The 17,104-nt window shown below is 41.9% G+C and overlaps 1 protein-coding gene across 4 annotated transcripts in view; it reads right to left on the reverse strand.

The window, feature by feature from the left end:
* Positions 1-17,098, reverse strand: part of PDGFD (platelet derived growth factor D) — a 138,810-nt gene extending 121,712 nt beyond the window's left edge. For all 4 annotated transcript variants that reach the window (XM_057370838.1, XM_057370836.1, XM_057370837.1 and 1 more), the window contains exon 1: positions 16,563-17,098. In XM_057370838.1, coding sequence (XP_057226821.1) covers positions 16,563-16,692 — 130 coding nt within the window. In that variant the 5' untranslated portion in view covers positions 16,693-17,098. The remainder of the gene's footprint in view (positions 1-16,562) is intronic.
* Between the last annotated feature and the right edge of the window lie 6 nt (positions 17,099-17,104).

The raw sequence follows: 17,104 nt of genomic DNA on the forward strand, positions 1-17,104 counted from the left end.
AAAATTTAAATCTTTTTGAAAGCGTCTGTGCAGGTGTACTCCTATTTTTATTTTGGATGTTTTTGTCTGCAGTGCTGACTTAATACATTTGTTATACTAATGGGTTGAAAAGAGAAAACCAGTTCTTCTGTTTGTGATCTGTTTGGTTTGTGAACTTCTGTAAGCCAAAACTGACTTTTCAATTTTGAGTGAATGAACAAAATGAAAAATGAATATTCACTTGACAACTGTCAGGTAAATTGAAACCAGGAATAATGAAAGCAAAATTCCTGTACAGTAGCAATTGAAGATTGAAGATTTTGAAAAAAAATATGCCAACACCAGTATTCAATCTACTGTAAATATGGTCAATATTGATATTTAATGAACTGCATTCCACTGTGCTATCACTGCAAAACTTCAGCGGACCTCAGGAAATAGAAATAGTTCTTCAATTCCATACTTAATTAAGAAAACAGGAATATTTCAAGTAGAATTTGACAGATCTCAATGAAAGAGCATTTTGCAGTTATCCAGTACCATATGTCATATCTTAAAAGATATTGCATTTTGCTCACATCTTCAAATAAGCTGCCATGATTTTAAACGGGCTTCTTTTTCAAACAAGATAGCATGCATTTTTTATTAATAGTGTATTTATTACACACTCGAGCCCTACATTTAAGAAAATATATTCATATTTAATCACAAAGAAGAGTTTGCAGATTTTATGGATATTTGTGCAGAATAGTCTCCAGAGAGTAGCAGTGCCCCCAGCATTCAGTTTCCAACGCAACAGATGTAAACAATAAAAAAAAAAAAACATAAACAGACCTTCACAAAGCTATTAATTTCATATGCTAGCAGTTATTCAAAACACCATAGGATTAGAATGATTTTCATTGAAATATAAACCTATATTATAGCTGAGAACAACCCATTTATTACTGTAGTACGGAAGCTTTATGTCTAGATAACTCCAAAACTGCACAAGAAAAAAAGCATGGCCTGTTTTTCAATGTCTATCAGAACAATAGAAAGTCCTGCACAGATTTGATATACAAGGTTGTAAGGTCTGTTAACAAAATCATGCTGTTTTGACACCTGAATTTGGAAYTGATGCTGAGAAATCAGCATCAGCTTAAATCCATGCATACTACCAGATTGTGAAACTAAATGAATCTATAAAACTCTATTTGAGGAAATCCTAACTATATGTGACATGGAAACCTTCTCACTGGCTGATCATGTCATTTGGTCTTTAGCAGGAATTCTCTGCAAAACAGAGTCAAATAAAACAGAATTACTCTGAAATTGTTCCAGCAGGAAGAGTCAAAGATAAAAAACCCCACAAATGTTCCAGGATAGAGAAGGCATATTATCTTTCCAATGCTCTACGGAAATTGGTATTTGCACTAGAATCAGGCAAGACAGTGTGATGTTTGATTGCCTTTCCATGGACAGACTAGCTGCTACACATATGGGYACAAGAACCACCTCTCTGAAGAAAACAGGATGAGGGAGAAGGTGGCACAATATGGTAACGATCTTAAAACTAGATCTTTGACAGCGCTAGAAACCAGAGAACTGCAGAGAATCCCTAAGACTTCCACTTAACACCCCCAGCATGTCATGATGAATGCAAGCCTGAATCATGCTGCAGCAGAGGGTTTCCTCATGAGGAGCTGTCTGAGGTATTCACTTTTCAGTTCAGAAGTTACCAGAATAATCACAAGGACACAGACAGTAACCACTGAAGGATAATACAAATTATAAAAGAGTAACTCATAATTTACATACTTAAAATCAGACAGCATCAGATGCTCCCCCAGTACTGACTGAGGGATCCTGATAGATTTATGAGGCACAATGCTATAGATACTGTACTCCTCAGTCAAATGTTTCTTTGTACACAGGACAGCCTTCAGACACCAGACCTASAGAGGAGCACACATAAAGACACTCCCTCTCCTGCTTTCTGTAATACTCCTTTCTCCTCTGTCAACCACAAGGGAGGAGAGCCATGATTGTTTTATACRCTATTCCTTCTCTTCTCTACTAAAAGTCAAATAGAAATTTATAGAGTATGAATGTAAAGATACAAGCTAATACTGAAAAGACAGGCCTCAAGCCACAGTGGCAATACCAGCTGCATTACTGTTTGAGTACATACTGCAAAGATGTCTAAAAATTGTCAGATTCGAGCAACTAATCAGTGTACTGGGGAAATTAGTACTAATTAAGTTATCTGAGTACCTGAACTTTTGCAACACAAAAAACTGTGAAATAGATTAGCATTTTATTTACTGCTCATTATTAAGACGTGAGCAGCAGCTGAAATCACACTACATTAATAAGGTCACAATCACAGTAAATGACTTTTGTACAAATTGAACAAATCACACAATGTTTAAAATTGCATTATTCCCAGTCTTGGGAACAAGGTGAAGACAGGATCTACACCTAATGTCCATTTTCCATGGGAAGTAAAAATGGCATGCACTGACAAAAATTGCACAAAGTATATATGTACCTCACATGAGGTGCACATGGACTGTGTCTCCCACACAGCTCAGTAAGGAATACAGAGACTGAACACATTATTTGTTTTTCAGAGAATCATATAACCATAAATTGGTTGGAAGGGACTTCTGAAGGTCACCTAGTCCAACCACTCTGAAACAATCAGGGACATCTTTCTCTCAGAAAGAGCTGCACTACCACACGGAGGAACTGTGAAAAGTCAAACCTGGCAATAYATCAGATCACTTGCTGACACAGAGCTGAGCTGTGGCTTCAGTTCATCAGCCACAGAGGAGGAGGCAGGAGGAGCCCCATCCTGTGCACACTGAAACAGGGGATGCCCTTCCACATTCACCAGAAAGACATGGAGCAGTTACTCTAGCAGGGAGTAAAGAGGAGCCTTAGCACACTACCCTGCTCTTTTCAGCCTCTCTGCCTTACTCATTATTTACAGTGACCCCTCTTCTATTGCACTGTGTTTCTATACCCAGGGGGAAGATTATTTGAGAATGTGAGGCAGGGCTGCAGCTGCTTCCTCATCTTCCCCTAACACTCAATATATGGCTGATGATGCACCTGGCTGAACATGCATGATTTCACTCTTTACTCCTGCCATGTCTGGCCCTACAATGCATCTAAAAACCACCACAAAAAAAAAAAACAAAAAAACAAACAAACAAATAAAAAACCCTCAACATTTTTAGCTCCTTTATTTTATTTTGAACATTTAACAAGAGAGTATAGTCGATTCAAATTTGTATCTAATGTGATTTTTAATTTTAGAAGTATGTTTCAAGTTAAACCCACATGTTCAGTGATCTGAGAATGGACTTTTTTTTTGTCCTAGGAAAAACTGAAATGAAAATGCCTCTGATTYGTTCTTTCTTTCTGGCTGCTTTCCTTTGCTTTATTTTAAAAGCATATATTTAGTGAAAAGTTTGTGAGGGCAGTGTTTTGTTTTGAATATAGTAAATGTGGGGATTTCTAGAAATCTTAAGTTTTGACTATAGACAGTCTAGTCTCAATTTTCTTCTTCTGGGCCTCAAATGACAGCATCAGACAGCCAAAATTTACCAGCTTTTTAACAAAAATGGTGTGCATATGCRCAGGGAAAACTGGACATTCCATGTGAAATTATTCAGCGATCAYTGTGGGTAAGAACTCTTTGTTAGCATCCATCATGAGGAACCACAGTGTGTCTTGCACGCCATATGCATCTCTCTCACAGAGRTTCAGCCAAGCCCCCAGTGGGAGCTCCTTGGCTTTCTTTGAGTCAGCTCTTTCACCAGACTCACTCATGCTCTGTGAAAAGCCGTGCCAGCTGCTGCTGCACGCACAGGAACCTCTGTCAAAACCAATTTAGAGAACTGCCGGGTTTCACGTGCTGGCACTGGGTCCTCTGTTTTATCTGGCAATTTTAAGCAATTTTTAACTGGCAAGAACATCAAGTCAGCAAGATAATGATAAGCCTGTGGAGTTCATGGTGGTTTTTCTCTTAAGAATAGGCTTTGCTTTAACCACAGTAAAAGTAAAATAAAAATTTTAAAAATCTACAATTCTCATTTACAACAAATAACCAAAGGAATACCTATACCTCTTATACCTATGGAAGCAGAAGTTTCATTAGGTGAATAGGCTGGGTATCTCCCTAGAAAGAAACAAGYCACCTCATGGTATTTTTGTTCTAGTTTGGTACCTTTGAAAGTACCTTCAAATACCCTTTTGAAAACGATGTGCTAGGAATTCATTGTCAAAACTACAATGACACGTACTTAAATTTTCAATCACTTCACTGCAAAAGCATATACAGAAATACATTCTGTCTCACTTCTGATAAAAAAAAAAAAAACAGGTGGCACATTTTTCTCTCGCCTAAGGTAAGCTTTAAAAGCAAGCTGCCTGACAAGGTTTAAATTCAGGTCCTGCAAGGGTTGGTGATGGCACAAAAGATAGCAGGAGAATCAGGAAATGGCATACTCATTGGAGACAAATCCTGAGACAAGATCCCTGTACAAAAATAAAAGGGAGCTCCTGCGAGCCTTGAAAAATAGCCTGCACACATTGATAAAAAAGCCTTTAAAGTCATTCTTCAAAAAAATAAACTGAACTGACATATCAAGTCATTATGATTTCTTCTTTGTGACCTTCCTCTATATCCTTATGCACTAGATGAAACCAAACCCAGGGAACAAAAGTGCAGAGTAACAAAACCAGAATAATAGCTTTCCCTGTTTTGTTCTGGGGTTTCTTTGGAGAAGAGACTGCTATTTAACTCCCATGGCACTGAAGTCATAATCAGGCCAGCATGTGAGAACCAAGATATCTGATTTTTATACAGGGCATCACACTGTCATTTTGTATCATTCTTTGTTCCCCAAAACCGGCTATTTGTGTGCTCTGTTATTCTACCTCACTATGTCACACAGCTCTCAGTCTGCAAAAACAGCAGCAGCTCTGAGCAGGGAAGCAGACAGGAGGCAGGACAGCATAGACAGCAAGGCCACGGCATTTTAAGGATGGCTGCACCCTGGTAAGGATGTCCACTCTTTGCCCACATGCCACACTGCCTGTGGGTGGCACTTCTGCCYCTCCAAGCTACCATGGCCCAAGCCCTACAGAGAAACTGAAGACATTTATATATAGTGATATTGCCTGCAGGAAAATGTTGTCAAATGCATGAATGCTYTCCAGCAAAGCCTCACTGTCTTTGTGTGCTATGACCGGTTAGGAGACCAGGGAAGGAGCAGGCTGAACACCCGTGCTGATCCACTTCTCATCCTCCTTGGCTTGACAGTGTGGGAACAAGGGTAAGTCCTCAGATGCATGCTAGAGTAATGCATGATGTTCCTCTGTGGTGCAAACAAGTTTATTTATGAAGGGATGCTTGCTTCCATGTTGTCATGTAGCAAAGGGAATTACTCGTTTCTTGAAGTTTTGAGACAGGCTRTATGAATGAAGATGGGGCTCTGCCATGCAGGCCCAAGGACAGACCCAAGACACCTCAGTATTACTCAAGGGTGCGGAAAGGTGGGGCTGTCATTGCACCCATTTCTCAGAGGCACCACTCGAGACACCCTGAGTAKGCTGTAAGCAGGGTGTGCACCACCAGAGAGATGATGACTTGGGAGGTTCAAATGTTTGCTCACGATAATTATGCAACAGCAGACCACACACATACTAGGAGCAGCCAGAACACCACCACATCATGCAAGAATTTTATATTTTGCCTAAAAGAAGAGTTTTATTTTCCAGGATCTCATAAATTATGGAAAGTGGTGAGAAATACATACTATACCATTAAGCTCTCCTGGGTGACAAGTGTTAATTCTAAACAAAAATAAACCAGGCCTATTTTGTTATACAACTGTGCTCTGCCATTAGGAGGAAAGACTCAAAAGAATGCYTTTCCCCTTTTCACTGCTTCAAAGACTTCTTACTAGAGTAGCAGTGACACATGCACACCTGGGTGTTTGGGAACCCCACATCACACCATATGGACAGCGACGAAGCAAACCAGCATCCCCCTGTGCCGACTGCCAAACATCCAAAACCTGACAAAGCAACGTGAATGTGACTAATGGAGCAAGGGAAYAGGCTTTTCCAACCTGATCCACAAAAACAAACATTGCCATAACTTTGGGGCTTGCTATCAAAGCAGAAAATTCCCTGTAGGCTGCAGTGAGGACATCTTAAACCCATTCACTGACATCTGGATGTGTGAATGAAATCACTCCTATCAGTGATCATCCCTGCTGGGATATCATGATCAAGAAGCTRTGTTGCTTCACTTCCACAAAGAATCTCAAAGTATTATCACACCCTACTTGCAGTTCTCACTTAGCACTACTGCCACTGGTTTGTTAAGGCAAAAAAATCTTTCAAGAAAATTGGCTGAAAAATAAAGGGCAGAATTGTACATAAAGGGTTTCCAGATCTCACAGTAATTCCAATGACCAGCTTTCTGTGTATCTATTTTTATTCCCTCTCTCTAAGCAGTCTGGGTCTCTGCTTTATCCTCAATCCACTTTTTTTCATGAGTCACATCAGTTTAGAAATACATTCAACTATGAGAAAAATCTTTTGCAACTGATCCAAAAAGAAACAATAACAGAAGCCCACGCATAATAKATTTGGAGCCTCTTCAAAAAACAGAAACAATGCAAGACACTGAAAAATACAGACAGGTTCCTAATGATGTTGTCTAGAAATGTACTGCAGCTGCAGTCACTCTTAGGATATCCTGTGGATGACACATGAGGTAGTCAATATAGGAGAAAAAGCAACCAGACATTTGAATACAAGGCTYTGTTCTGCATTTTTGATACTCAATCTGTAACTAAATCAGTTGCCCTCCATTTCTATCACTGAAAAGAATTTGTTTGGTTTTTCTCAGTGTATGGAAACTAACTGAACATCTTAACTGTAAGTATTGTAAATCTTACCTACACACACCCCTCACTACACGAAAGAACATGAAGTGCTGAGGCACACCCAAAGAGAAATGAAGCAGGGGAAGGGTCTGGAACACAAGTCTGATGAGGARCGGCTGAGAGAGCTGGGATGTTCAGCCTGGAGAATAGGAAGCCCAGGGGGAACCTTATCACTCCCTACAACTGCCTGCAAGGAGRGTGAGCCAGGTGGGGTTTGATCTCCCAAGTAACAAGCGACAGGACAAGAACAGATGTTCTTGAGCAGCACCAAGAGAGGTTTTGATTGGATATTAGGAAAGATTTTTTTCACTGAAGTGGTTGTCAAATGCTGGAACAGGCACTCAGGGATATCGTTTAGTAGTGGGCTTGGAAGTGCTTTGTTCATGGTTGGATTCAATCTTAGGGTCTTTTTCAACCTAAAGATGTCTATGACTCTTTGATTCTGTAACAAACTTATCACTGAATTCCTAAGCATTTTGTTTTATCCTGTACTAACTCATGTGTAAGCCAGACCTTCTGCTCACGGAAGCATTGATGGAAATTTTGTCATTGATTTTAGGGCAACAAAAGCCAAGATGGATATTTTTCAAATTTTTCACAAATCCAGTGTTTAATAAATACTTTTACAGAGTCTCAACAACATCAAGTCCCAAGGCACAGAMGGGCTAAAATACATTGGCAGGAAGTTTAAACAGAAGGTAAAAGTGTGTGATCCTGCACCATCTCCAAATATGCAGAGCTCTAATTGCCAAAGCAGAAACATGGGATGTTGGCCTTCACAGCGTGGGATACGGATCAAAAAGGAAACATGAGACTGAAGATTASTCAAGTGCAATAGGAAGCTCAAGATCATGTAGGATTTATTCACTASCAAAAATATTAGAGCCAAACCCAAACTCCCAAAAGAAAGTATCACCAGTTTGACATTGTAAACAGGACACTTCCTTAGCTTTGTAAACAGGAGACTGATTTGAAACAAACTGCCAAACAACCCTATGCAATTCAGTATTTTAGCCAAGAGAACTTCACCGGCAGTAGTGATGCAAGTACTCTATCTTATCCAAATGCTGCTATAACCCAATCAATCTGATAAATACAATAGCAGGAATTTTGGAGACAATTCTTGAATACAGCTTGAATCAACTGACTACAAGACTACTACTAAATTTCACTGCATTAGTGGGMAAATTCTTACTACAGAGAACACCAATATAGAGCCTTCATGGTTTTTCTCAGGACTCCTTTAATATCCTCATGCTGAATTCCTGTAGATGCACAAAAGCCACAGCAAACCAAGGCAGCCCTTCACTAGGGTCGGGATCATGCTACAAACTGAGATAACCCAAGGCTTTTCAGCTGGGTAAGCAAAGCTGAGCACAGCTATACAAGGAATGGAGGAAGATGACAAGGAAAAGGGACACAGCTGGGCCCAGAGATGCAGAGAACCAGACTTCAAGTTCCTGCTGCTGTTGCACATGGGAAAAGGAGGAGAGGGAAAGAGGGAGAGAAGGATGGATGAGATGGGAAAGGCAAATACCACTTCTTAGGATCGACTCTTCCATCACCACCAGTCTCTCTCAGCTGTTGTAGATGCCACTGTGGTTGGAAGTGACCTCGGGAAGCCACTATTACTGCTCTGGACACAAAGAGATGGTATTTTGAGGCCTTTGGARCTCTGGTATCATATGCAGATGCCCWCCCTGTGTTCAATGGCAGTCCTGTTCTTAAAGAGATCAGTCTGTAATTTGCTGCAGATAATTTTAATATTAGCAAGGCCATCTACAGGAAAAGACCAGAGCATAAAACACATAAACTCCTGTTACATCTTTTGTACTTAKAGTATATTAGAGGTATGAAATAAATGTCTTTCCCTGTCCTTATAATTTACAGCTCCCCAAAGGAGTTTCCTGGTGTATAAATAATAAACATTTTGTGATTTTGTTCCTTTTATGCAATACTCACACACAGTCTAAAGGAACGACAAAAATATATTGTAGTGAATTTGAATATTATTTTGTTCAAGAAGTTTCTGCCTTGATAATCCTTTTTCTAGTAAGTTCCTTTTTAATTAATAAAAGAATCATTAATGTGAAAATTGCTTTCAGAACTTCAACTAGCAACCTGAAAAGCTGACAGACATTATTAAACATAACTGCTTTCAACCCAAATTCCATAAATTACATACAACATCACGTAAATATCTTAACTACCCCAAACAACTAGGTTCAAAAATTTTGTAACAGTTTACTGTTCAGTTAGGATTTCAAAAAATCATATTAAACCTGGGGTATGGGGGGCATTGTACTCTAAAAAMAAATTCCCAGGCACAATATTTTTATGATTTTAATGCTGATTTGGAAGCAACTATATGAAGCATACTTAATTTCACTTCCTTGTGCTTCTGTCTTTAATTTATGTATTCTGCGCAATGCACAATGCTCACAGGCACATGTTGTAACTTTTGGGGATGTCCTGTGCAGGGAGGGCTAAGAGTTGAACTCATTGATCATTCTTGGTCCCTTGCAACTCAACGTATTTTGTGATTCTGTGATAGGTGAATATCTGTTTTGCTATATCAGATGGTATCTTTAAGATACAAATAAAATTTATTCTGCAAAGRCATGTACAAAATACTTAYGATRWATACTTTTTGAAAATTTTAATAGAMTAAATACAATAGACAAACACATAACAACAAAGTCTGTGAAAAAGCTGAAGGTCCTTGCACCTTCTTTGCCACAGTTGTTAATAGTTAAGAGCAGTTTTCTTTGGGTATYCAGCCTCCAATGCTGGAAGAGACGGACAGGGAGCAGAAAGAAGCCCCCACCATCCAAGAGCAAATGGTCAGTGGTCTGATGTATCACTAGGATCAGCCTATGAGTACAGATGGGATACACCCGAGGCTCCTGAGAGAGGTGGCAGAAGCTCTCACCAAACCACTTTCCACCATTTACCAAGAGYGCTAGCAAATCCAGAAGGTYTGRTTAACTGAAGCCAGCAAATGTGACRCCCAYCTACAAGAATGGCCAGAAGSAGGATGCAKGGAAATAGCAGCCTGTCAGCCTGACTCCAGTGCTAGGGAAAGTCACAGAACAGCTCATCAAAGGAGCGTCATCACGCAGAACATGCACGACAACCAAGGGATCAGGCCCAGCCAGTACAGGTTTGGAAATGCAGCTCCTGACTGACCAACCTGATCTCCTTCTGTGACAAAGTGACCTGCTCAGTGGRTGAGGAAAGGGCTGTGGATGTCATCTGCCTGGACTTTATGTAGAGTGGGTTGACCTTGGCTGGACACCAAATGCCCACCAAGCCTCTCTGTCTATCTCTATTTAGCCTTCCCAGCGGGACAGGGGAGAGAAAAGAAGATGGAAAACAACTTGTGTGTTGAGATAAGGCAGTTTACTAAAGCACAAAAAATCAAATGTTTGATGTGCATAAACAAAGAGAAAAAAAGTTTATTCTCTACTTTCCATCAAGGAGATATCCAGCAGCTTCTGGGAAGCAGAATTTCAGTACACRTAGTAATTGCTGCGGAACGCAAATACTGCAGAATAATGAATACCCCCCATTCCTCCTTGCCCCCTTAGCTTTTACAGCTGAGCTGATGTGATATGGYATGGAATACCCCCTTGGTTAATTTRGGCRTRGCTRTGTYCCCTTTCAGGACCTTTCGCACTCCCAGCTACTTGGTGGGGGCAGAATGTTGGAGAGATATCRCTGATGCTGTGCCAGCACTGCTCAGCAGTGGCCACAACACTGGTGGGTCATCAAAACCCTTCCAACTCCCAGTGCAAATCACAGCAATGGGAGGGCTGCTAYGGGGAAAATTAACTCCATCTCAACCAAACCTACTACACCTCAGTAAAGTTGGCACCATATCCCACAGACTCAACCTGGAGAAATTGGATGCTCATGGCTATGCTGGGTGCACTATTTCTGCATAAAAGATTGCCCAATTGTCCAAGTSCAGAGAGTAGTGCTGAATGGAGTCACACACACAGTTGGTCACAAGTCAATTCAAMAGAGCTCGGTATTGGGGCCARYTCTGTTYAATATCTTTATCRATGACCTGGACGAGAGGATTGAGTGCATGCTCAGCAAGTCTGCAGATGAAGCCAAGTTGGGCAGGAGCTTGGTTTACTGCAGSACAGGAAGGCTCTGCMGAGGGATCTGGAATCTGGACAGGCCGGATTGATGGACCAAGTCCAACTGTATGAGTGCTGAGTTAACAGTTGGGCTTGRTGATCTTGGAGGTTTTTTCCAACCTAAACAATTCTATGATTCTTAATTTTGCAAATACTTAGTACACTCAGTTCATCAKAAAATAGARGTTATTTTTACTCATCTCATTTACATATAAGCTATTTGAACTWTCTCATTACACTGACCTGTACAATTTCAGCTCCTTGACTTTAACAGAATTATGAAGATGCTCAAAGTTAGGCACATGATTAATATTATCGCACTAATGATCCCCTGTGAGCTTGCTTTTTGATGCCTATTCCTAGATGTTTTATAAAACACAACATCTCTGTGGCATGACAGTGGAAACACCCACRCACACACATTATTTTAGAATTTTCAGTACTCTTCAGTTTCTACAAATCAAAGCAATACAATTATCAAGTTTTCTCCTCAAGTCCTTTAAGTATTAGCTGGCCTAATTCAGTTTCATACTAATACTTAAAAAAGCCCCAAAGGAAAAAAAGTTTCAAGAGACTGAAGAATATATCGTGACTTTCACTGTATGATATACATCTGCCTGATAAAATATAGTTCAAGTTCCTTTAGAGAATTCTTCCATGCTTGCTTGCTGCTGAGTAAGGGTTGGAGCTCTCAAGCAATATCCTTTGATATTTCTGTCCAAACTGTTAATTATACAGATAAGAGACATCATCAAAGTCAGACAACTGCAGACCACAAGGCATTACTGCAAGGAAATTAGCAAGGCTTTTTTTTAAACTGATGAAGACTGAAATACACATTTCTATATAAAATCTAGAAAACAGGGAACTAAAGCCRATAAAACTCAATTTATTTTTGCAATTTTACAGTTGAGACAATTTTATGCTACCAGAGTACTTTAAAAAAATTATACAAGCCTATTACAAAAAAATCAAGGAGTGCATTCCATAATCAATGTTCTGTATCGCTAGTGATATCAGAGGAGTTTCATAGAATCACAGAAACATAAAATCACAGAATCATAAAATCATAAAATCATAGAATGGTTTGGACTGAAAGCAACCTTAAGGGTCATCTAGTTCCAATCCCCTTGCCATGAGCAGGGACACTTTGCACTAGATCAGCTTGATCAAACCCCTTGAACAGGCCTCTCTGGGCAACCTGTGCCAGTGCCTCACCACATCCACAGTAAAAAATTTATTCTAATACCATAAAATCATAGAATCATRGAATGGCTTGCATAAAAARGAACCTCAGATCATCTAATCTTGACCTACCCTCTTTAAAAAACCAACCAATCAAAAAAYCTAAAAACAGAAAACTACAAAATTCTATCTTCCCTTAGGAGCAGACACTCAACACTTGGTGAGAGAATGCGGCCCAAATCACCATATACTTTTTCCGGTGATTAGGCATCGGAAGAGGGTAGAGTTAATGGCACACATCCATTTGGACTGGCCCTTAAAGAGCCAAAAGCTATTGGCAGTTCCCCAGMATGATAAAGTACAGTTTTTTCTTTRTATTTTGGTGGTGCACAAGCAAATCACAGTTTGAAAATTCCAATTTTTTTTTGGATTCATAATGAAAACCACAAGAGCATGGAATTTTATCTCAAGTTGTCTGATGTTATGGTTTCAAATCCACATCAGAAGATACTGATTCCACKGCTTTCAGTTGTTTACATACTGAAATTATTTGACACTGTGCTGTCTATTCTGTTCTGTCTTTCCTTTAAACTCTGGAGTTTGAAGTTTAAAACATGTATGGTGATGCTTAGTCTGAAGATATAGACTAGGCTAAGCACATGTTTGTTAATAACAGGTAAGAAAAAGTATGTTATGTTTCAGTTAGATATTACACAGTAAATAATATTATTTAGCCCTTTTTATGTCCCACTTTTCATCTCCAAGTATACACAAACAACTAAATATAGSAAAAACCAAATATCACACTTCTTGTAATTGGGCAGTATTACCTGCATACTGCAAACTGGGAAACTGAGTCAAAATAGAACAATAGAAGCATCTGGAAGACCTCTGTGTGTTATTGTGATGAACTTCATAGTGCTTAACTTAATAGCATTAACAAATGTTCCAAGTGAATACCACTACTTGTGCTATAAATGTTGCTGGCACCTCCAAGACACTTAAAAAAATTGATTAGTGCCACACTRGACTGCTGAGTCATCAATGACCGTCCTTCCACTAGGACAAGGGGATGTCTTGTAAGCAGGTTATTTATATTCTTARTATCTTCAGCAGAAAGTACAGTCTAGTTAGGTTTGGTAGCCATTAAATGGCAATTTTTTGTATGTGCTGCCCTCATCCATAGATTTCTTATCAGAGCAACTTCGGCCTTAAGTAGGAGCAATTACAAATAGCCCAACTTCTTTTAGAYTGGAAGAAGAAAGGAGTATTGAATCATGCACACTGCAAAGGTTTGTTTTGGACAGAAGCAAGACCAAGCCTCCATATTAAAGCTCTGCGTATTCAGTATCACTAATTTATCCAGCTTGAAAGCAACAGAAAACCAGAATTAAAAGGATTTTTTTTTTTTTTAATAAAATGTGCAGGTGGTCTTAAACTTGCCAAGGTATTTTTCAAAGCTAAACAGGCCTTGCTTCCTCTTCAGGATCTCTTTTAATTTCACAACCTAATAATCATGATCATCCATCAAGAACACAATATGAAACTACTTTTTATCCTTTCTGTGTATTTTGAGAAAGACTGGAACACATTTACCCCAATGTATTGTGTGCTCTTAGATCTTATTCTGTACTGTCATGTCTGCAAATATTTACAAAGCAAAAAATACTGTCTGACTCAGCAATGCAACTCACACGTCTTTCATGCTGTTCCATATCACTGCTTCAGACCAAAACAACACAAAAACACCACTGCGAATCATAAAAGACAGAAATACTATTAGTGGCCTAMAGCCAACTATGGTCTAAACAGTTTGCTTATGAGCTCACCACATGCATGCAACATTTGGACTATCGCTCACAAGCTTTGGCTGCACAAATACAGACCTTTAGTCAAGGAACTGAAGCAACAGTTTCATTGGAGTAAAATCAGGGGATCACCAACTGCTCTGCTTTGATGTAACCCCATGACCAGCTTCACTGGCCACACCAGAGTATATGGTCCTTTGCGGAGAAAATGCAACAAGATTCCCAAGCACAAGAAGAGAGTACAGCTGCAGCATGCTAGGGGTCTGCACGTGGTCTTCATTGGAGTTTGTCACCTCCTCAATATGTTGATAACATCCGCTAAAGAATTCCAGAAGTGTCTGACTTCAGCATGGGCACATTTCACTGCAGGCTGCAGGACTCACTAGCACACAGGCCAGCGAAGATGAAAGGCAGGATGTWGTCACATACAGATCTGCCACTTTCCAACAGCCCCACTGGTACCCACCAAGATCAACCACAAGTAACATCAGATAATCTTAAAGGTAAAAAGCTTAATCACAACGTTAAGTGATCACAACTAGGAAGAGGGCAATTAACTAATCATTTCAGAGGCTTGTTCTCTTCATCACTCCAAGAAGCAGTTTCATCACAGGAAGTCTTCTGCTGAGTAAAACACCCATCACACTGCCATTAAGATGAAAACTTTATTTATATTAGAAGTTAATTATTTMTTTACTGACCATACAGAGAAGATCAGTAATATACATTTTAATGTTTTAAGTAGCCAGGTTTTCAATGGAAAGGCTTGTCTGAAGTTTCAATTAAACAGAAGCTTGCTTAGCTTAGTTCAGAGATGGTCTAAGTTCTTCCATGAAGTTTAAGATGGTGGGCTAACAAATCAAGACGTTCAATGTAATACAGAATAATTTTAAAGAATGAAACAGAAATAAATATATTTACTTTTATTACAAACATATGCTTTTCTTTTAAATGAGATTAAGTTTAACTGCTGTATCAGAAAGAACTGCARTTCTGTCCTGTTTCCTGACTTAATRTTTCAGTTCCAAGAAAAAAATTGTCCACCTTCTCAAAGTCTTCTTTGAGTGACTAGGAAAGGCATACAAAAGATTATTAAGGTCAATARTAGCTCCAAACTTTAAACAAAAACATCTTCCTAAATCAATTGTATACCCATTACATGTATTGCATACATGCCGGAAAATAAACATTGGTAAATACAGTCTTGGAAATGGCTCAAGTGACTGGTTTTTTGAAAACGGTTTATAAAATATATAAATTCAGTCAACTGAAAGATGTTGAACTCGAAGACTAATGTTAACTCTTCATTTTCAAGGAGAACATCTTGCATTTCGCCTTGTAAGAAGGTACACGGCAACGTGCAAATGTAGGTTTTCCCACGTGAGGCTGGAACAYGACAGGCCGCTCCAGGGCCAGAGGCTCATCACTTTTCCCAAACTGAAAGTCGTAGATTCTAGAAGTGAATTTCAGCAGCGCTACTTTAATGCACTCTCCTCATTCATTCGCCGTGGGGCCCCGGCACTCGGCCACGTTCACTCGAGGCACCTTGCACACTGCAGACCCTGGGCAGCACCTCCACAGTCCCGGACATCCTCTGCCGGCAGCTCCCGGAGGGAGCCGCACCGGAGCTCAGACGGCTGGAAACACACTTCTTACGGTGCGGGCGGTGTCGGAGAGCTCGCTGCCGCCCTGCTTGGTGGTAACCTACCCCGGCCATCACACGGGACGAGGCCAATCGTGGTGGGGCACTGCACAGCAGAACCGAGGGAACAGCGAGCCCTGAGCTCAGCTCTCCGGTCGAGTAAGTCCCCTAGGCAGGAGAGCAGCACCCCGACAGCCCTCACAGAGGCCAAAGGCGGTGAGGATGTGTCAGGACCGGGAGACGAGTCCCGCTCCCGCCAAGGAGCCCTGGGGCGATGGCGGCGCCCCCCACACGCCGCYCCTGAGAGCTCGGCCGCGGCGCCGGTGTGGCCGGAGCCGGCATAAAGCAGCCGCTCGCCCCGCTCTGCCCCGCCGCCGGCACCTCACAGGCACACGGGGGACACGGGCCCGCCGGTGCCGAGSGACGCCCGGCGGGGCCAGCCTGGGCAGCCGGGACCGAGCACTCCGCCTTGTCGGYGGCGAGGTGCCCCCCGCAGCCCGGAGGGAACAATGGGGGTACCGCCCGGGAGACCTCCTCGAAGTTGCCCCGACAAGTTTGGGACTGCCCGGAGGTGCAGCCGCCGGGCACAATCGCCCCGTCCGTCCACACCTCCCTCCTGCCACCGGGCCACACGCTCCCRGACCGGCCTCTGGGACCGAAACGCGGAGACCGACCCCCACACCCTGGCTGACCCCCGCCGGGACGAGACCCCACCCGGACCCACCGCTGTCGTCCTGTGAAGACGGGGCCCTCGCTCCCGGGACACGAGAACGGCAGCCCCGAGGCGCACTCAGGCTTCCCCCACAAAAGCAGCCCTTGGAAATAAATAAAAGAGCAGGACACTTACCATCTCGCCTGATRTTGGAAGCCCGCAGGGCTTTTATAGATCCGCTCTGGGCAGGGGCGGTGGTGCCCTGACGGCTGCAGAAGTTCGCACASACGACGGCGTAGAGCAGGAGGAGGATGAGCAGTTGCATTGGGACAGCTGCGAGCGGGACCGTGTCTCTGCGAAGAAACGGGCTCTCCCGCCGAGGGTGCTTCCCTCGCTCCTCTCCTCTTTCCCCTTACGGGACTTTTTGGTTGTTGCGGGTTGCTTGTGTGTTTGGAGGAATTGTATGCAGGGGGCAAAAAAAGGCACAATCCCCGCAAAGAAACAAAAAGCAAAACCCCAGAGCACGCGAAGCAGCGGCCACCGCCGCCGCGTTACTCTCCGAGCTGCCTCCAAACTTCCTGCATGCTGAACTTTCGGCTGCCCTTCTGGGCCGGCCAAACTCGGCAGAGGTGCGGATTGCCCGGGCCGGGACCGCCGCCCACTCCCCTCATGCAGCACGGCCGTGCCCCAGTGGCGGGCGGGGGCTGCCGCAGCCGCGCTCCCCCGCGGCCGCCGCC

This window comes from Malurus melanocephalus, unplaced genomic scaffold (assembly GCF_030028575.1).
Source record: "Malurus melanocephalus ecotype Western Australia unplaced genomic scaffold, MMel_1.1 scaffold_134, whole genome shotgun sequence".
Classification (NCBI taxonomy): domain Eukaryota; kingdom Metazoa; phylum Chordata; class Aves; order Passeriformes; family Maluridae; genus Malurus; species Malurus melanocephalus.